The sequence below is a fragment of the Panthera uncia genome, chromosome D2 (assembly GCF_023721935.1).
Source record: "Panthera uncia isolate 11264 chromosome D2, Puncia_PCG_1.0, whole genome shotgun sequence".
NCBI lineage: Eukaryota > Metazoa > Chordata > Mammalia > Carnivora > Felidae > Panthera > Panthera uncia.
This window is the reverse complement of record NC_064818.1, coordinates 43,579,487-43,600,964: the sequence shown is the minus strand read 5'-3', so window position 1 is coordinate 43,600,964 and position 21,478 is coordinate 43,579,487. Positions and strand designations below refer to the sequence as shown.

The 21,478-nt window shown below is 42.8% G+C and overlaps 1 protein-coding gene across 1 annotated transcript in view; it reads left to right on the top strand.

The window, feature by feature from the left end:
- The window catches only part of GLUD1 (glutamate dehydrogenase 1), a 37,452-nt gene extending 23,220 nt beyond the window's left edge, over positions 1-14,232 (top strand). The window contains exons 6-13 of the mRNA XM_049646289.1: positions 3,592-3,771; positions 4,503-4,640; positions 4,846-4,983; positions 5,415-5,495; positions 6,816-6,939; positions 7,715-7,806; positions 11,875-11,937; positions 12,825-14,232. Coding sequence (XP_049502246.1) covers positions 3,592-3,771; positions 4,503-4,640; positions 4,846-4,983; positions 5,415-5,495; positions 6,816-6,939; positions 7,715-7,806; positions 11,875-11,937; positions 12,825-12,944 — 936 coding nt within the window. The 3' untranslated portion in view covers positions 12,945-14,232. The remainder of the gene's footprint in view (positions 1-3,591; positions 3,772-4,502; positions 4,641-4,845; positions 4,984-5,414; positions 5,496-6,815; positions 6,940-7,714; positions 7,807-11,874; positions 11,938-12,824) is intronic.
- The last annotated feature ends 7,246 nt before the right edge of the window (positions 14,233-21,478 follow it).

The window sequence follows — 21,478 nt, the reverse complement described above, 5'->3', positions numbered from 1 at the left end:
TTGAATCTAGGGGACTGAGCAGAAGTAGTGCCACTAATGCGGAACACAAAAAGAAAAGCCAACTTTCCGTTCTTGGAAAAGGGTTGGAACCTTGAAAAACATTTAAGGGGTAGGAATCGAAAGGGAGTTGAAAAGACGTACATTAAAAATGCATACAAGGAGTACCTCTGCCACGCAAGCAGGGTTTCCAGTACAGTTGGGATAAATGAGAGCAGGGGAAGTTCTCATGCTGCGAAAAGGTGTAAGGGGGCCTGGCCAAACCTTTGCAGGTGACATCAGAAAAGGCCTCCGTGAAGGAGTAAGCTTCTATTCTGCACTCTGAACATTGAATAGGATCAGCTGGGGAATGGGTGGGGGTGCGAGTGTGGGAGGCAGAAGGAACCACTGAGCAAAGTTCTGGAATGCAGAAGAGGGGAACCTGAGACTGAGAGGAGACTGTGGTAGCCAGAGGGGAAAGTGAGAGAGTAGGGCGCAGGAGAGGCCAGTTAGAGGAAGGTCGGACTAGATCATCACCCCACGAATGACAGCAGAGACTCTGGTTCTTTGTCCTGAAACCAGAAGGAAGCTGGGGACTGCTAACTATAAGCAGGTGTGAGGCATTTTGAGTGCCACTCTGTGTGCAGCAGAGAATTGGGACTGATGGGGGCAGGACACCATACAGGAGCCCAGAAGAGAGGGGGTACTGGTCTGCCCTGGAGCTGGGGAGAAATGGATGGACTAAAGAGGGATTTAGAGGGAAAGCAGTCAGTCACAGAAGAATGAGAAGTGCTGAGAGTTCCATGTGGTGATGTTAAGGGAGGGGTTTCTGGGAAGAGACCAGTTCAGCAACTAGATCATTCATGGGACGGAGATTGGAGCCAGGCTGCAAGGGGGTGTTGAGAGAGGGAAGTAGGGCATGAAGAGTAGCCTTTCCTGAGAAAAATGGCACTGGACAGCAGAGAGAAGACTTGAAAGGTGGCTGTTGCCCAAAGAGAAAGGTTTTTGTTGTTTTGTTGCCATCTGGCTATGGCCCCAGATTCCTCCATGTGAGAGACGATGGGAGAAAGGTGTGAACAGTAGAGGTAGCAGAATCTTCCAAGGGAACAAAGTCCTCATGAATTTTCCTTTTAAGGGCCTTAGTGGAAAGATGAGCCTTGGAGAAGAGAAATATTCCCTCCTGAGAAGAAGGAAGGGGGCTGCAGCATTCAGGGGAGGAATTCAGACCCCGGGCTGATGTCTGAATTTCTGAGGGAGTGCAGTCTGTGGGTGGGAGCACGGGTGGGCAGCCTGGATTCTCAGGCTCCCTCACACACCAGCTCTGTGACCCATGACAGGTGCGTAGAGCTCTCTGTGCCTCCGTCTCCTCGTGTGTAAGACGACAATGTAATAGCACCCAGTGGGGGTTAAGTGGCTAGTAATATAATGCACTTAAAACAGCACCCACTCCTTAGTAAAACACACAGTATTACATCAGGTGAATTGCATAAATCCCTGAAATGAAACAGGAGCAGTATGAGACTCTTGAAAGAATTTTTATTTCAACTGCCACTCCCTAAAATGTTGCTTTTCCATGTCACCTTTTGATGTTAAATGAGTTCTGGATATGGTCTCTCATTCTTTTTAAGCGAGACACTAGACTGAAGAGTGCAGAGTAGTGGGCCATGTATCAATCATTATTTGTGGCTCATTCCCAGTAGTTAACAACAAAAGGAAATTTTGTGAGGCTCTGCCAGCAAACCCCGGCGAAAGACTTCCTTCTTAAAGTGACACCAAAATCAGGGCCTAAAAGTAAGGAAGCTACAGTTTTTCTGATTTCCAGATGTAGACCTGAACATGCTGCAACTTGTGTCTAATCCTGCCTAGAGGCACAGGCCTGGGAGGGAGGGGTGTTGTCGGTGGGCTCCCGGGACAGTCAGGTGTGCTGGGGGGCTGGGGGGCTGGGCAGCTGGGCAGCTGGCGCCGGGCCTGACCTCGACAGGACTGTGGCTCCAGCATTTGCATTTGCACTGTTAAAAAGCATTTGGCACTAGGTTTGCAATTCTGCGTTCACAAGTGTTAATTATTCATGAAGGCAAACTGTGGGAAAACTACTAATTTCTGTAAATCACTTTACTAACTACTTTCTCTTTTTTTAGCTTTTATTCTTTTTGCTGGCAGTTATGCAGCTAATATAATTCTAAGTTGTCTTGGTAAAAATAGTTAAACAATACAGATAAAATCCAGGTCACTTTTTAACTCACCCAGCTAGAACATCTATTGGAGAGTAGGACTATGGTGTGAAGTAAGGCACTTCATCTTACTTTACATGGGTAACAGAGTGCCCCACGAGTTTATTAAGTAGCCATACCATCCATACTTTATCCACGAATTTGAAACGCCTCCTTCATTTTGTGTTGGTTTCCTGTATGTGGTAGGACTGTCTAGTTTCTCCTGCTCCACTGATCAGTCTGTCTCTCCTGCACTGTTCTGGCTGATACAGTTGACGGTATATTTGATATACCTCGGAAAGGACGCTCTCCCAAGCCCTTTCATTTTCCTAATATGGTTGTTTCTGAACAAGAATACATGGTCAGTTCACAGACTACAGAAAGTCGGGTGGTGAAGACAGATCCTCTCCCACCCTGCTTTCCAGAGCACACTGCTGCCACCAGAGGCCCTCCCCTCACGGTGTAGGCAGGAGCGGCTCCGTCTCACCCACATATACCTTTCTGCTTCCCTAACCCCAACGATACCATACTAAGTGCACAAAAAAATGTGACTTCCTACAAGTAGAATCTTTGGATTAATGGGTATTTTTATTTGGTAGGTATTCCTGCAAACCCCTTAGTTATTTTGTCTTTTTTTTAAATTTCTTGAATACTTTTGTTAATCCACTCTTTTATTTGAACTTGAATATTATCTTTTAAAGTTCTTTTTTTTTAGGGGCGCCTGGGTGGCTCAGTCGGTTAAGCATCCGACTTCGACTCAGGTCATGATCTCACAGTTGGTGAGTTCAAGCCCCGCATCGGGCTCTGCACTCACAGCTCAGAGCCTGGAGCCTGCTTCAGATTCTGTGTCTCCCTCTGTCTCTCTGCCCCTCCCCTGCTTGTGCTCATTCTCTCTCTCTCTCTCTCTCTCTCTCTCTCTCAGAAATAAACATTTTTAAAAAATAAAGTTCTTTTTTTTTAAGTGGCATTTTATTGAATTTCTAAATTAGTTGAGCAGAAGAGCATCTTAACCGTATCGAGTGTTCCCATCTAACCGAGAACACCATAATATCTCTTCCTACTTAGGCTCCATTTTGGTGACGAGCTCAAGTTTTATAGTAGATTTTAAGACACATGTGAGATGTGTACTCCAACTTAATAGGGCTTAAATATTTTTGAGGGAATAATATTTTAAGCAGAACTATCTCTAGTTTCGTGATATTATTATTTGTACTTGATGATGTTAAATTCCTAAAAACCTTGTTTATCCCATTGGACAATATAGTCTATTTTATTATATATTTTCTAAGAATAGAAATCTGAAAAAGTAAGTTTTCTCCCTATTGGTGAATGTGTACCATGAGCACACACATAGTCTTAATGAGCATATTAGTTAGAAATGTGACATCTTGACTTTTTCTTGCAGGATATTAATGCCCATGCCTGTGTTACTGGTAAGCCCATCAGTCAGGGTGGAATCCATGGACGGATCTCTGCTACTGGCCGGGGAGTTTTCCATGGAATTGAAAACTTCATCAATGAAGCTTCTTACATGAGTATTTTAGGAATGACACCAGGGTTTGGAGACAAAACGTTTGTTGTTCAGGTAAGAATGTTTGCTTTTTTAAAGAATAACTGATCTACATAAAGGAAGTTTTTCAGTGTTTTTAGATTTACAGTTTTTAAAATGTCATTCTTTTGAATCTTTTAAATTCTAGAGTGAATGTTTTCAGAGTAATACATGCCTTATTTTTTGAACCTTGGTATAATTCGTGTGACTAGTACCAATTTAAGTATCTTGCAGATACATATGAAACTATCACCAACTTCTTTGGGTCAAAGTTTAAATTGAATTTTAAACTTTGAATTAAAAGTTGAATATTTTAACTTTGAGGAAGAATGGGCTTGCTATTTGGATATTTTACGGAGTGGAATCTAAATTAAGTTGAATGCTACTTTTTTATTTTTGTTTTTGAATCCTATTTTGAAATAGAATAGAATTCATATGCGTCCCAGTGAGTGACTTTATGTTGTTACAACCATAGGACACCTGGTCATCAGGGCCTGAGGATTGGGGTGGCATGACTGACCACTGCCAGTTCTTTATAAGCCACAAGGCTGCACCAAACTAAAGTTCTTTGGGACCCATTATCACAAATTAATGGGTTCCACGTTCTGAAACAAATTGCTAAAGAGAAGCCATTTAGTACATTGTTTCTTATGGCAAAGGATTCTGAGAATTCTTCCTAAACTTACAGAAGGGGTACTGGTCAGAATCGACTTTACCATGTGCACTAAGACTTCAGTTTCTATATCACGTGTAATTGTTCTTTACAGGGATTTGGGAATGTGGGCCTGCACTCTATGAGATATTTACATCGTTTTGGTGCTAAATGTATTGGTGTTGGTGAATCTGATGGGAGCATATGGAATCCAGATGGTATTGACCCAAAGGAACTGGAAGACTTCAAATTGGTATGTCAATCTAATATCTCAATAGTCTGACTACCCTGAATATTGTAAAGTTGAAATAAGTCTTATTAAAATCTATTTCCATTGTTTACTTTTTAAAATGTAATCCAAAGAGCTCTTAAGAGATGAGTCTTCATGTCATAGGCTCTAAACATAAACATTTAAACAGTGATGTAGCCATTAATTCTGATTTTTCAATCAATTTCAGCAACATGGATCAATCCTGGGCTTCCCCAAGGCAAAACCCTATGAAGGGAGCATCTTGGAGGCTGACTGTGACATACTGATCCCTGCTGCCAGCGAGAAGCAGCTGACCAAGTCCAATGCACCCAGAGTCAAAGCCAAGGTGAGAGCATGATAGAACCTGAGCTCAGCCTTACCAATGTAGAATGCCCTGAGGGTCATAGAAAAGCTCTTAGTTGGCTTTCCTTTTTTTTACACCTTTATTGGGATATAATTCACATACCATACAGTTCACCCAAGTGTAAAATTTCATAGCTTTTCGTATATTCGCAGTTATGCAGGCATCCATCACCATGAGTTTCCTCTTAAACCAAGCTTCCAAAAAGCAGTTAGGAAAATAGAAAGGTGAAAAATAATTGTATACGCTTTATAGAACAAAATAACTCTTAATAATTGTATTCAAACTGCAGTTCTGCCTCTTCCCGCCCCCACTCCCCTGCCCATCCCCCTGCCCATACACACACACACCTCTTGCACCTGCTGGAGGGATTTGTGGTGATGTTGGTATTTCTGTATGTCCTGACTCTCTTGCAGATCATTGCTGAGGGTGCCAATGGGCCGACAACTCCAGAGGCTGATAAGATCTTCCTGGAGAGGAACATTATGGTGATTCCAGTAAGTCATCTATCTGTGTTTGCCAGGTTTTAAATGTACTTGAAACCCTAACTGTGTTCTGTGAGGAATTATGGGGAGAAGATCGTCATTCATTTCCCAAGCTATAGTGAATTCTTCATCTGTATTTTGCTTTTAAGTAAATAAAGTAGAAGCATGCTTAGTATAAAAAGCCTATCAATTTTCACTTTGACCTGAACTTTTTCTTCCAACTTCAGGCTCTTTCTTGAGTATGTATTTAGCCTTCTTAAGAATCTAATCATAGGGGTGCCTTGGTGGCTCAGTTAGTTAAGCATCCGCCACTTGATTTCAGCTCGGGTCATGAGCCCATAGTAGTGGGATCAAGCCTTGTGTCAGGCTTGTGCTGACAGTACTGAGCCTGCTTGGGATTCTCTCTCTCTGCCCCTCCCCCCCTCGCTCATGTGCACACTCTCACTCTCAAAATAAATACATAAACTTTAAAAAAAGAATCCAATTATATAAATGTACATTGTGCTAGAAATACAAATTCTAACGTGAACAATGAGGTTTCGTGTAATTTCTGACCTTATGCATTTCAAATGTCCCTTGCTGCTTTACTCAGAAAGCTAGTATGAGGAATATGTGTTTCGGTTTTCACTGGGTAAGCATGGGGTTATTTTCAAGTGGAAGTTAGTGTGGACTTACGATGCATTTAGGACTTTTGCTGAAAACACTTAAGAAATTCAGTTTAGCTGAAACAAACTGCCCTTAGGTAGTAGGAGAAGGAACGCTGATCTGGTGAGGCACCCTGTGGACAATCCAGTGCATCGTTGAGTGGGCAAACAGTTTTGTCTAAAGACTTCTTTGGGAAAGAAGCTCTAACCATAGTTGATCAAATGCTTGTTAGTTAATAAACAAAAAAGTTAATTTTTTTCAAAATGGAAAAAAAACTTCAGTGGATTAGGAAGGACATTAGTTAAATTTAAATGTGAAATTCCTTTTTTTTTTTTTATATATTTATTTATTTGGGGGAGAGTGCAAGCGGGGGAGAGGCAGAGAGTGGGGGACAGAGGATCCGAAGTGGGCTCTGCACTGACAGGCTGACAGTAGCGAGCTGATGCAGGGCTTGAACTCACAAACCGTGAGATCATGACCTGAGCCGAAGTCGGACACTGAATCGATTGAGTCACCCAGGTGCCCCTGAGTGTGAAATTCCTGATACAATCTAAGATATATTTGGGAAGTTTGAAGCTTAATCTGCTTTGATGTTAAAATGAATCTCTGATGTTCATTGAAAGCTTTCAGTAAAGCCATGATCTTCTCATTTCTTTGGTGTCTTCCCTGTCACATTTTTGTGTGTAGGATCTCTACTTGAACGCTGGAGGAGTGACGGTATCCTACTTTGAGTGGCTGAAGAATCTAAATCACGTCAGCTATGGTCGTTTGACCTTCAAATATGAAAGGGATTCTAACTACCACTTGCTCAGTGAGTTCTGATGACCTTGTTCAAAAACAATCTTTGGGGCCAGCTAAAAGGCTAGAACTAGCTTACACTTGAAAAGGACTGTTCGCTTTTTGTAATCCTAGAGAATTTAATCTCAGAACAGAAAATCATATTCTTCTCTCTCATGAGTCTTAGGACCAAAAATTATATTCAGGTGTTTACCCTGTGATATAATGTTTCTATAACATCATCTATAAGTTAATAAATATAGAGTATCCTTTTAAGCCAGGAACTCCTAGTGAGACTCATCCATTCCAGTCTCTGGTTGCTCCTAGTAAAGGCCTTTCTAGCGTCAAGAATTTTTGGAGTCTTCTGATGCGAGTGTGGTTTTTCCTTGACGAGAGTAGCTCCAGAGTTAATGGTCCAGTCTCATCAAGCTGGAATAAGACCAAGACCTCCAACCGAGCTTTACTCAGCCCTCTCTGAGAATCTGGGTGAAGTGTTCCATCGATTTCCGTTTCTTTTTCCCTCAGCATTTTCTTTTTAACAGAGCCAAGGAAAAACCGTGGTAATGGGTGTTATGGAAACAGAGGAGTGACCTAAATTCACATTTATGTAGGAATTTGGCAAAGTGCTTTATTCCCTTTTAACAGAGTTTTAAATGATTAACCCTTTTATGTCATTAGTGTTGAAGGTTTCTAAACTCTGTATTCGTTTTTGGGTTGTGGATATAGTTTGAGACTACTTTTGGTTGTACTTCAGTTTTGTTTTTTTTCCTACTAGCAATGTCTTAACTTCATCTCTTGGTTTTTTATAGTGTCTGTTCAAGAAAGTTTGGAAAGAAAATTTGGAAAGCATGGTGGAACTATTCCTGTTGTGCCCACAGCAGAGTTCCAAGACAGGATATCGGTGAGTGTGCTGTGACAGGATTACACTTTCCACACCCAGCCAGCTCTTACTTTAGACCCAGGCCAGTTGATTGGGGTTATGGGTGGTCAGCAACGTGACAGTGATGATAGGCTCTGTGTGTGCTTTGTACGCTCCTCTCTCACTACATTCCAAATGTGGAGTAAGAAATTTAGTTTAAAATAAATATATTTAATGGTTCTTCCAATCTTGATCCCTGTGCAATACAGATGACTCAACAGGTGGTTCTAACCTAATTGTGCAGAATTACTATGTATCTCTTCAGCTCCAGAGAAATAGAATAGAGAAGTAAACATTAGGGGCGCCTGTCTGGCTCAGTCAGAAGAACATGGGACTCTTGATCTCTGAGCCCCACGTTAGGTATAGAGATTACTTAAAAATAAATAATTAAATGAACTTCTAAAAAAAAAAAAATCTTTAAAATAAAAACAAAGTAAACATTAAATTGAACTATATGAAGAATTGAAATTGCTATGTGGGCATGAATAAGAGTGAAAGAAAGCAGGTGTGTGTGAATTAGCTGTTGACGGGACTGAGTGGTAGTGCTCACACGCCATGAAGGGAACTTCCCCAGTAAATGCCATAGACTTGAAAAGCAGAGTCAGGGGCGCCTGGGTGGCTCAGTCGGAGAAGCGTCTGACTTCGGATCAGGTCATGATCTCACGGTTTGTGAGTTCGAGGCCCATGTCAGGCTCTGTGCTGACAGCCTGGAACCTGCTTTGGATTCTGTGTCTCCCTCCTCCTCCTCCTCCTCCTCCTCCTTCTTCTCTCTCTCTCTCTCTCTCTCTCTCTCAAAAATAAAAGTAAAACATTAAAAAAAGAGAAAAGTCATAGGAAATAGGCCTAGAAAGGAAAGTGTTCAATCTCATTGTTAAAGAAATACAAATTAAAATAAGGTTTCTTTAATGTATTAAACTAGCAAAAACAATGGATCTTATACTCACCATGTCTGTAGCGAAACAGTTGTACCTTTATTTTGATGACAAGGCAGATTGGTGCAGCTCTTTAGAAATTTAAAGAGCTATTACAGTTTTCCTGCCCGTTGACACTATCCTAACATCCCCCCTGCAAATTTATCCTAAGGAAATAATTCTAAAGGAGAGAAATGGCTCCATGCAAGATGATGTCATTGGAACAGTGTTTGCAGTCAGGTTTTTTAATCAGGTTTAATAGTCTACATATACATGGCAGGGAAATGGCTAAGTTGTAATGTATCTTCTGAAATATTCAGTCATGGAAAGTAATGTAAGATTATATTACAACATGGGGAGCGGGGGAAGTTAAGGTTTTGTTTTGCAGAAGAAAAGATGCTTTTGCCACTCAGGGTATTAACCATCCCCCTAAATGAACCTTCATCTTTCCCGGACCATGTCTCTGTTAGCTGCGGTCCCTTTGTCTGCAGTGCCCTGACCCGCTCCCTGCTTAGGTAGCCCACCCCTGAGGATCCCGCTGTGGGCCGGAATCGCACACATCCTTCCACCACACGTATCCAGGCAGCCCTTGCTATGGCCACCACCCCTAGATGGGCTTCTTGCTCCTCCCTGTGGTCGCCTGTGTCCCAGCCCAGGCCTGGCATGCAGCTGTCGCTCAGGCCGAAACCTGAGGAGGAGTGCAGAGGAGGACAGCCAGTTAGTTAGGGAGGCAGCCCGATGGCTTGCTGTTTGTGCTCTCTGAAAATAACCTTTGCCAGGACACTGGCCTTTCAGTGCTTCAAATTCCGGACCTTAATCCTGTGTCTCACCTCTTACTGAATGACTTGTCGCAGGAGTTTTGTAGTAAGTTTAAAAAACAGGGTTTTTTCCCCAGCTCCTTCCCTCCAGTTCCCCCTCCACAGCCGTGCTCTGGCCCTTCCAGGCCCCACATTATTGACCGTCTTTTCACTGTCCCCCGTCACCCCGGGATGTCCTCCGTTCTCTGAATTCCACACTCCGTCATTACAGTCACTCCGGCTTGTTTTGCTCAGCATACCCCTTGCTGACACCTGGACCCTCATGAAACCCAACCATGCTCCCTCCACACCTGCAGCCCTGTCACCGTAATCCTGACCACGAAACTTAAGTGCGCAACCGGTGCTGTCCGGCAGTCATCCTACTTTTTCCTGGTCTTTCACTTTCTCATTCTTCTGATTGGCTGTATCACACGTTCTCCTCTTCTCTGTCCCCTGCACTCCAGCACCTGACCTGGGATCTGCCCACAGAGAAAACAGCAGTCAGAGAACTTCCCAGCACCCAACTCCGGGCGCCTGCACCCTGTCTCCTGTCACAGAGCGACTCCGTGTGCCTGCATCTAAGCCCATTCTCAGCTCCCCGGGTGCACTGCTCGAGTGTGCATCCTCCCCCTCCTCCATCATCAGTCACTCCTATCAGCGTGCCGAATGCGGTCTTAAAATGCGTCTCAATCCCAGCTCTCTTCCAAACTTTGTTCTTGCTGTGTTCATTTCCCTTTCCCTCACAGCAGACACCCTAAGAGTTGCGTCCACTGCGTCTCCAGTTCTCCTAGGCTCAAACCTGTCCTGGTGCCTACCACTCCACCACAACTCGTCTTGTGCAAGCACCAGCATCACTAGATCCAGTGACCGCTTTTCTGCCCTCATCTTACTTCTGTCAGCACCTGCTGTCACGAGTGATCATCCCCCCTGAAGCTAGTCTCCTAGCTTCTAGAACCCCACATCCTCACTGATTTTCTTCCTGCCTTTCCCTCACATTGCCTTCTGTGATCCTCACCACCTCTCCACACTCTTAACATGGCAAGGCCCCCGGCCCTGAATCACTGCTCTGTCTGAATTCAGAATCTTTGTGATCTCACCCAGACTTCCGGTTTTCGGTCCATGTGTAGGCTGCCTCCCCCGACTAGAATATAAACTCCACGAGAGCAGAGAATTTTCATTATTTGTTTTCTGCTTTGTGCCCTGTGCCTAGAAGAGTGCCTGGCACGTAGTAGCCACTCCATAAATGTTTGATGAGTAAATGAATGAGGGAGAGAAAGGCAGTACTGCACCTATAGAACAAGTTTTTTCTTCCTTAGTAGGACAGATCAAGGTTTGACCCAGCTGTTTGTTAACAGATACAAATGTATATAGAAATACACCTTCTGGCATACATAGAGTGCCAACTACGTGAAGATCAGAGTAGATCTCTGATCACATTTGGGTGGTGATCCACTTTTAAGTTTTCATCTCACATAGCAGGATATATGTTTGATAGCTAGGTAGGACATACTGGAATGGGGCAGTAGTTAACTGTCCTAAAATTGTATTGTAATTTATTTGTTTGTTTATTTATTTAGAGACAAAGAGTGAGTGCACATGTGCACCTGTGCACAAGCAGAGGAGGAACAGAGAAAGAGAATCCCAAGCAAGCCCCACTCTGTCAGCACAGAGCCCAATGCGGGGCTCAATCTCAGGAACTATGAGATGTGTGACCTGAGCCAAAATCAAAAGTCAGACGCTTGACCAACTGAGCTACCCAGGCTCCCTGTCCTAAAATTTTAGAAAGCATTCCAAAAACCAAATTAGATACTTAGAGGAATCCATTGATACAAATTGACTTACAGAAATAATTGGCATTGGAACGAGATGAGCACTCCTGAGTACACAGCTGGGGTTCTGCCACAGAGCTACTGTTGGAGGGGGCCACACTCCTTTCTGTGCCCTGTGCGGTGTCCCTGTTAGCTGGGGCAGGTGTCCCTGTTAGCTGGGAAGAAGAGATGAACACTTGTTGCTGTGGGCATCTGCGAATCGGATGGGTGACCAGTGCTGGCCTCACTACTTGCCCTCCTGTTTCTTGTGCATACTTTTCTGTGTACGTTCATTTTACCATGATCTTATTTCAGGAGTATCTGTTCACCATCAAATGCAATGAAAACTAAACTGGGGTTAAAGCACAACTATTTAAATAGCTATCGAGATACTGTATGGAAATTAAATGTATCTTTGCCAAAAGACAAAACAATTCTGTCTGGCGGTATATTGACTTGAGAATCCCTTGTGCTCTTACAATTGAAGCATGTCTTTGTGTGGTTTTGTTAAACTTCTGGTCTTTTCCCTAACAGGGGGCATCCGAGAAAGACATCGTGCACTCTGGCTTAGCTTACACTATGGAGCGTTCTGCCAGGGTACGTGTGCAATGCTGTTTGCCTTTCTGCTGGTGACCTGCAGCACAGCTCAACCGTGTCACCTCAGCTCCCAGATTGTGTGTGCTATGGTCAAAGACAGCAGTCTGTTTACACGTTCTTCATTCGTGTGTAGCAAAATGCATGCTTGTTCAGTCTTAAATGACAGGCAGTGTTTTCAGGGTGTTCAGTATGTCTGCTGGGCTTTGGGAAAGAAATGGTAATACCAGGTTAGGCGGGAATGGTGTTCGGCAGTTAGCTTTAGCTAGACATCACACAGTCAGCCAAACTGGATTGCAGTTGAGTACACCACTCTCTTATCGCTGCAGGAAACTACCTCACTGGAGAATTTGGTATAAACAAAAGGTTTTTTGACCCCTTGCTCCTTATTTCAAGACCTTAAACGCATTTTGATGCATTTCCCTCATTTCTTCTTCAGTTCAAACTCTGTCCACCCACCCTTAAGTTGAAATAGCATAAGCAGCCATTGATGATGGTGCTCGTTGTTAATTTGTTATAACAATTTGTTGTCAATACAACTGATATACCGTAAATTCACCCTTTTAAAGTATACGGTCCACAGCCTTAAGCATATTCACAAAGCTTCAGCACATTTTCAGCACCCCATTCTGAGTTTTATAAAATTATCACCAAGTCTAACAAGGAGCTTACTCCAGATAACAGGGCGTCTAAAGGCCGGAGACAGCTCACATCTAAAGAGCAGCTCCTTACTGCTGCCTAGTCAGTGGCGTACTTTGGTTGCAGAGAACAGGTCCTTCCTGACGGGATCTGTGCCTGAGTCCTGCGCTGCCATGGTGGCCGAGGCTCCTCGCACCGGGCCCGCGTGTGCCCCGCATGCACACTTCACCATGTTTTCTCCTGCCTTTCAGCAAATCATGCGCACGGCTATGAAGTATAACCTGGGGTTAGACCTGAGAACGGCTGCCTATGTCAACGCCATTGAGAAAGTCTTCAAAGTATACAATGAAGCCGGTGTGACCTTCACCTAGATGGAGTGTGGCTGACCTCTTCACTGCCCTCTTCCCTCTTCATCTGCAGGCCCTTCACAAGTTTACATGTAACCACAGGAATCTGTCTCTCTCTCTCTCTCTCTCTTGACTTAATAGATAATGGACATCATTCTCAACAAGTCAGTCCAAATCAGGCCCTTTGAGAAAAAAGAAATTAAGGTTAGGGGATCATGTACAAGCTGATAAATACGAACATAGAAATTACCTAAGCCAGAGAGCGATTTGGGTATTTTGCCTTTAAATGAAAAGTCCCTTCCATCCGGCTATACCGCCTTGCTCCGCGGCTGCTTCCCAGTACAGCCAGAGCTGTGGCTAGGAAAGCACCTGTCATCCAAGAGCAGTCAGTTGCTTATTACTTCAGCTCTGGACAAGTCTGAGACGTGCTGTAACTTTGATACATCTAAGTAGCAGGTGTGTGGCATTTTCAGAAGGTGGCATGGTCCTCAAGTGAGTTACTGGTATTTTTACATCAGCAAAATAACTCAATTTTACAGATTGCAACAAAAATAAAAGCTATTTCTCTTTATGCATTTTATTCTTTTAGAATAAAATAAGTATGTGCTGCTGTAATAAAATTGCCTTTAATCACTTAATAAGCCTAACCTTGACTCAAGCAGTGAATGCCTATAAACATAATAAATGAAAAAGCTAGTATTTTTATAACATAAAACAGTATCATTTATAGCTTATCAGTCATGTATTGTCCAGCAAAAATAAAAGGCCCGATGGAGAATTAAGTTATCTTCATAACTGCAAATGATGGAGGCTATTTTTGTTAAGACTGTCAGAATTCACTAACCACAATTATGACATATAGTCCAAAGAGTGCAGTAACCTCCTTATCATGTTAATTAATCGTTCTCTGTTGAAGATCTACTGTGTTGTCTAATTGAACAATAATTCAAGTAGAGCGTCCCAGAAAAAATACCACTTGGGCTCCCACTTTGGAGTCTTGCTGGCGACTCTGAGCCGTGCCAATGGCCCCGACTCGCCCTGACTTTGTGTCTTCTGTTAGAGGCCTGTATTCTGCACACAGCTTCATTACCAGTGGGCTGAAAACAACCTTGGGTTGAGTGTTTTGTTTGGGGGTTATTTCGCCAAGGCCTTTTGAACAGTAGTGTCCCAATGAAGTACTAGATATTATTTATGTAAGAATGAGCTTTTTTTTTTTAAACGACAATATCCTTTCAGAAATTTCTAACTACTTTGTAACTGCATGACTTAACCTGGTGATAAAAGCAGTTATTAAAAGTCTACCTTTTCCAAAGCTTATGTTTCTCTTCTGTGTTTTTATATTTGATAGTATCTCTTTTAGTAAATAATAAAACTACAGTTGGGTTTCTAAGGACTTTTGCAACAACCACCTATGTACCACTTCTTTCCACTACATTATGAGCTGCCCAGATTTTATTAGTGAATTCTTTTGTGTTTCATTCTGTTAAATAGTATCAATGGCTATTCTTGGAAGAGGTTTTAGTGCTCATAGCTGATATACTGAAGTAATTCTTAGTGTCTCTTTTTAATGAAGGACATTTTCGTCGATTGGAGTTTTTGTTTTTAATAATTTAGCCACAGAATGTAACAACTTAAGACTGAATACTAACCGTGGTCAGCAGAACTGGATCCTAGACCCGACTCTGCCAGTAACTTAGCTGCCAAATCTGAAACTTGCAGCTGGACTCTGTTTTGTCCTGATTCTGCCCAGAACATCTCTGCAGTTCTGAGTCGAGCAGTGGATGAACAAGCCCCCTGGCACCGTGGACACAGTGAGCCCTTCCCCAGCTGGTCTGTCTACTTGTACTCTGGGTGGAGCTCTAACATGTGGGGTTGCAGAGCGATAGGCAAACAAGTCCCAGCATATTTGGAACCGGGCGGGGCAGTCAAATCAGGTCATGTGCAAGAGGGATGACAAGTAAGTCTTCGCTGTGGCCTGTGGCTAACATTAGGACTGATTTATAAGTGGTTTTTTAAAGATTAGATACACATCGATGTGTTACCGAGATTCGGGTGAGAAAACCGGTATTGTGCTTGCTGGCTATATAAAGACAACACAGTGCTGGTGTCAGCCTTGGTTTCTGGGGATTTGAGTTTGGAAATTCTGGTCAATTAGTCTTTCAGCTTCACTGAAATTTTCTAGTTTATTTACGTTTATAATTCTTTTAAAAACATATAATACTCTAAAGTTAAATTGCCTCTGAAAGAGCCATCGACAGCCTGTGTTACACTTGAAGAATGCTGCCTCACGAACCTCTGCCCCAGAATGTGTTTAATTACCCTGATAGGGAAATGAGACACAAAAGCTTGGCTTTTGGGGGGTGTTGTTGTTGTTGTTGTTGCTGTTGTTTTAAGCAGTGCTTCTGGCAGCTCAATTACTAGAATTGGTGATTTACTTTTAAAAAAAAACAAAAAACCTTAGCATCTTAACTCGCAGGCTTTAGGTAAATTCATCAATCCCTAAACATCTCTGGTAGACCTTCTTAGCCATGCTACACATTAAAACAGTCAAAACATGGCACATGAAGAAAACTACATCTGTGAAGCTGGCACAGAGACCCCTGCAAAAGAATTTTCTTTAATTTTTTTTCTTTGTAATATGGGCGTTCTGATTTGGTTTTTTTTTCACAAATAACTTTTATTGGCTTCTTTGTTTTTTAATCAAAGCTTCCACAGTGGTTTAGACAGTTTCTTAACCTCAACACTATTAACGTTCGGGGCCAGGTAGTTCTTTGTTTTGGGGGCTGCCCTGTGCTTTGTAGGGTGCTTGGCAGCTCCCCTGGCCTCTGCCCATTAGATGCCAATAGCATCTCTCAGATGGGACAATCAAAAACGTATTCACATTGCCAAATGTCCCCTGAGGGGTGCCCGGTGAGAATTACCGGTATAGAGAGCCAAGCAGTTCTACAAGTCTTACCGTGAACAACAGCTTATCCCTCCCATCTGTACACCCCACCTCACCATTCTCTACGCCCCACAGGCAACCACTTTCAGCAACTTTAAATGTTTCGTTTTCATTATATTTAAATCCTTTGCTCATTTTTTAATTGGGTTATTTTTTTTTTAATGTTTATTTATCTTAGAGAGAGACAGAGTGTGATTGGGGGAGGAGCAGGGAGAGAGAGGGAGACAGAATCTGAAGCAGGCTCCAGGCTCTGAAATGTCAGCACAGAGCCCAATGCGGGGCTCAAACCCACGAACTGTGACATCATGATCTGAGCCAAGTCAGACACTTAAACAACTGAGCCACCCAAGCGCCCCTAATTATATTTTTATAATATAATTTATTATATAATATATATTATATCATTTTTATATAATTATATTTTTGTTGTTGGTTTGTAAGAGTTCTTTATATTTTCTGGATATGTGACCCTTATCAGATATATGATTTGTAAATATTTTATTCTGTTGGTGTATCTTTTCAATTTTTTGATGGTACCCTTTAACACAAAAGTTTTTGTGTTTTTTTTTTGGTGGTGGGGGGGAATTTAGAGAGCGGAGAGCAAACTGGGGAGAGGAGCAGAGAGAGAGAAACTCAAGCAGGCTCCACACTCATCATGGAGCCTGATGCGGGGCTTGATCCCAAGATCCTAGGATCACAACCTGAGCTGAAATCCAGAGTCAGATGCTCAACTGACCAAGCAACCCAGGTGTCGCTGTTTTGTGTTTTTTTGACAGAGTCCCATTTTATTTTTTCTTTGGTTGCTATGCTTTAGATGTTACAGCTAAGACACCATTGCCCAATCCAAGGTTACACAGGTCTGATGAATAACAAATGTTTGAAGAATTAACACAAATCCTTTTCAAACTCTTCCAAAGAAATAGAAGATGAAGAAACACCTCCCAACACCTCCTAGGAGGCCAGCATTATTCTGATACCAAAGCCGGACAAAGACATCACAGGAAAAAGAAAACCACACCAGTATCCCTTATGAATGCGGACACAAAAATACTCAGCAAAATACTAACAAACTGAATCCAACAGTTCATTACAGGTGTGTTACACATCATGACCAGGTAGGACTTCTCAGGAATGCAAGGGTGGTGCAACATAAGAAGATCCATCACCGTCACATTACGCTCCATTAAAAGAATAAAGGGAAAGAAAAAACACCTAGTCATCTCAATAGATGCGGGAAAAGCATTTGACAGGATTCAAGACCTCGTAAGAAAACAACCAGCTAGGAACAGAAGGAACTTCTAAACATGACACAGGCATTTGCAAAAACCCACAGCTCCCATCATGCTGGTGAAAACCAAAGTGGTATCTACATGCAGTGGAATATGAATGAAGCCAGATGCAGAAGGTCACACGCTATATAAGTCCAGTTATGTGCCAGATCCAGAATAGAGAAATCCGTAGATACGGAAAGCAGATTTGTGATTGCCAGGGCCTGGGGGGATGGACGGGGATGGTCAGGAGTGATTACTTAATGGGTAGAGGGTGTTTTTCTGAGGTGATAACAAAGTTTTAAAACCAGGAGTGACGGGGCACCTGGGTGGCAGAGTCGGTTAACCTTCAACTCTTGATTTCAGCTCAGGTCACCATCTTGTGGTTGTGGGATTGAGCCCCACGTCGGGCTCAGCACAGCACAGAGCCTGCTTGGGGTTCTCTCTCTCCCTCTCTGCCCCTCCTCCACTTGTGCTTGCTGTCTCTGGCACTCTCTGTCTCTCTCAAATAAACTTAAGGGGCGCCTGGGTGGCTCAGTCGGTTAAGCAACCGACTTCAGCTCAGGTCATGATCTCACTGTCTGTGATCTCGAGCCCCACGTCAGGCTCTGTGCTGATAGCTCAGAGCCTGGATCCTACTTCAGATTCTATATCTCCCTCTCTCTCTGCCCCTCCTCTGCTCTCTCTCTCTGTCTCTCAAAAATAAACATTAAAAAAAAATTTTTTTTAAGTAAATAAATTTTAAAAAAAGACCTTAAGAGTGATAGTTGTATAACATTGTGAATGTGCTAAATGCCACTGGACTATACTCTAAAACATTTAATTGTGCATTATATAAAATTCACTTAAATTAAAAATTAGTGAAGGACTACCAAAAAAAAAAAAAAAAAAACCCCACTCAGCATTGAACCTCAGGAAGCATCCAGGGAGTCTAGTTGCAAGTTGGCCAAAGTTTCTGAGGACACATGTTCACAGCAAGTATCCTGTTGGGGGGAGCGGCAGTGGGTCCTGCTCTAAGCACACCCTCCCCTGGGAAGCCTGGAGTACCAAGTGTGAGCACAGACCGCTGTGCTCAGGAAGTTGCAGGAACCCGGGGCTGTGTGGACCTTTTGAAGCTGGGGGACAGGTCGAGGCCTGGGTCTGCCAGGTCTCCCCTGATGACAGCAGGGTCAGCAGCATGGAGTGGTGGTCCTATGGGTTAAGGGGACTGTGCCAATGTGAGGTGAAAAGGCTGTGGTTGCTGGATATTAGAACTCCTGGTTGACGTCTCTCAGCGCTTCAAATAGGTTACCCTATTGCCTCTGACCCCTGGTTTTTGATGAGAAGTCACCTGTTAATCTCATTGAACCTCCCTTTTCTGTGATGACTTCTTTTTCTGTTTCAAGAGTCTCTCTTTGTCTCTGGATTTGAACAGTTTGATTAGGATATGCCTAGGTGATATCTATTTGAGTCTTCCTCCTTGGAAGTCTAGGTTAGTTAAATTTTCATCAAATTTGTTTTCAACCATTATCTCTTCAAATACTCTTCCTGCCTTTCCTCTCCCTCTGGTACTCCCATTGTGCATAAGGGAGCATTCTTGACAGTGACCCACGTCTCTGAGTCTCTTCATTTTTTTTGGTTCATTTGTTTTGCTTTCTGTTCTTAAGGTTGGATAATCTCACTTAAGGTATCTTCAAGTTCGCGGAATCTATCATATGTCTGCTCACATCTGATATTGGGCCCTCGAATGAATGTTTTCTTTCAGTTGTGCTTTCAACTCTAGAATCTCTATTCTGTTATTTTCGATAATTTCTATCCCTTTGTTTGTATTCTCTATCTGGTGTTGATCTTACACTTTAATTCTGTAAATGTGGTTTCCTTTAGCTCTTTGAACATGTTTAGAATAATTGATTTAAAGTCTTTGGTAATGGGGCGCCTGGGTGGCTCGGTTGGTTAAGCATCTGACTCTTGATTTCGGCTCAGGTCATGATAGCACGGTTTGTGGGTTCAAACCCCACACTGGGCTCTGTGATGGCTGCACAGAGCCTACATGGGATTCTCTCTCTCTCCCTGTCTCTCTGCCCCTCCTCAGGTCTCACTCTCTCAAAATAAGTAAATCAACTTGTTTTAAAAATTATATAAATAAATAAACTTTAAAAAATAAAGTCTTTGGTAAGTCCAATATTTGGGCTTACTCAGGCACAGTTTCCATGTTTCCCCCCTTTAAATGGGTCATAATGTCCTTCCTTGCGAATCTTTTTTTTTTTTTTCCAGAAAACTAGACGTATTAAATAGTACACTGTGGCCACTCTGAAGTTGGATTCCACGCCCTTCCCCCTAGATTGCTTGTTGCTTTTTGTTGTTGACCGTTTGTGTAGTAAACTTTTCTGAATTAATTCTATAGTCTGTTTTTGTTTTTGTTTTTTGCCCTTGAAGTTTCTACTCAGCTTAGTGGTCAGCTAATGATCAGATTCTTTACCTAGAACCAACAGGTCTGCCTCCTTTGCCGGGGAACTCGCGCAGGTTGGGCCTCACCTCCAACACTCAGTTCGGCGGTTTATAAATCTCTGCCTTGGTTTCACTACCTGCTTGCACAGAGCCTCAAGATTGTTTAGAGGTAAGAGCTTTGAGCCTTCTCTGGTCTTTACTGAGCACGCGCACAGCCCTACACATGTGCATGGACTTCTAGATTCCCAGGAACGTGCTGGAATTTTCAAAGTCCCTATGGATATCTCTTTCGCCAGGTTTTCCTTTTAAGCTTTTTGCTTAGCCTATTTTCCCAAACTGTTATCTACCACCTTTAGCACCCACCAACTTACAAAATTGACTCTGTTTTATGACAAAGCCCGAGGGAAAAAGCAGCTTACATTAAGTGAGCTCCTACTCTGGACAAATAGAGGCAGCCTTGCAGTTGGGTCTTCCTAGGAACCACCAGTCAAGTGAAATAATCACAGTTCCCTGGGAATGAGGCTTTGAAGGAACTCCAACTCTGTTCAGTGCTTTCCAGTAACTGCCAGGCTGTTGGTTTTCAAGGCTACCATGGAGCTGGAAAAGGTGGGGGCGGGGCATGGGCGGCACAGAATAGGGTAAGCTAAAAACATCACAAAGCTTGCCATTCTTAACAAGATTTTGTTTATTGAATTTGTTCTACATAAATGATCCCTGGATGGCTGTAAGCCTTTGGTTAAGAATTCTGAAAAAGTCGATGGGAATGCAAGCTGGTGCAGCCACTCTGGAAAATAGTATGGAGGTTCCTCAAAAAATTAAAAATAGAACTACCCTATGATCCAGCAATTGCACTACTAGGTATTTATCCACAGGATACAGGTGTGCTGTTTCGAACGGGCACATGCACCCCCATGTTTATAGCAGCACTATCAACAATAGCCAAAGTATGGAAAGAGCCCAAATGTCCATCGATGGATGAATTCATAAAGAAGATGTGATGTATATGTACAATGGAGTATTACTCGGCAATCAAAAAGAATGAAATCTTGCCATTTGCAACTACGTGGATGGAACTGGAGGGTATTATGCTAAGTGAAATTAGAGACAGACAAAAATCATATGACTTCACTTATATGAGGACTTTAATAGACAAAACAGATGAACATAAGGGAAGGGAAACAAAAATAAAAACAGGAGGGGACAAAACAGAAGAGACTCATAAATATGGAGAACAGAGGTTACTGGAGGGGGGGATGGGCTAAATGGGTAAGAGGCACTAAGGAATCTACTTCTGAAATCATTGTTGCCCTATATGCAAACTAATATGGGTGTAAATTTTTAAAAAATAAAAGAATTCTGAAAAAGATTCTGACTATATTTTTGCCAGTTTTCTCATTATTTTTATGGAGGAGGGAATTTTTGGAGGTCCCTGCTCCACCAGTTTCTCAGATGTCACTGTTGCTTTTTTTTTTTAATTTTTTTTTTTTTTTAACGTTTATTTTTGAGACAGAGAGAGACAGAGCATGAACGGGGGAGGGGCAGAGAGAGAGGGAGACACAGAATCAGAAGCAGGCTCCAGGCTCCGAGCCATCAGCCCAGAGCCCGACGTGGGGCTCAAACTCACGGACCGTGAGATCGTGACCTGAGCTGAAGTCAGACGCCCAACCGACTGAGCCACCCAGGCGCCCCCACTGTTGCTTTTTATAGCACACTTAGAGTTTGTCTGAGGCTGATGTCATACCCTCATTGCACAACACACACAGTAAAGAGAAAGTGAAGGATGGAAGGACTTATTCCAGAACAGCACACTGCAAGGTGAAGTTAAGGGAACATAGGGAGCGCTTCTCCAACTCTGTAGTGAAGGACAAATTTGTTTGTTTATTAATCTAATTCATCATTGTATGTTGTCCTACTTCATG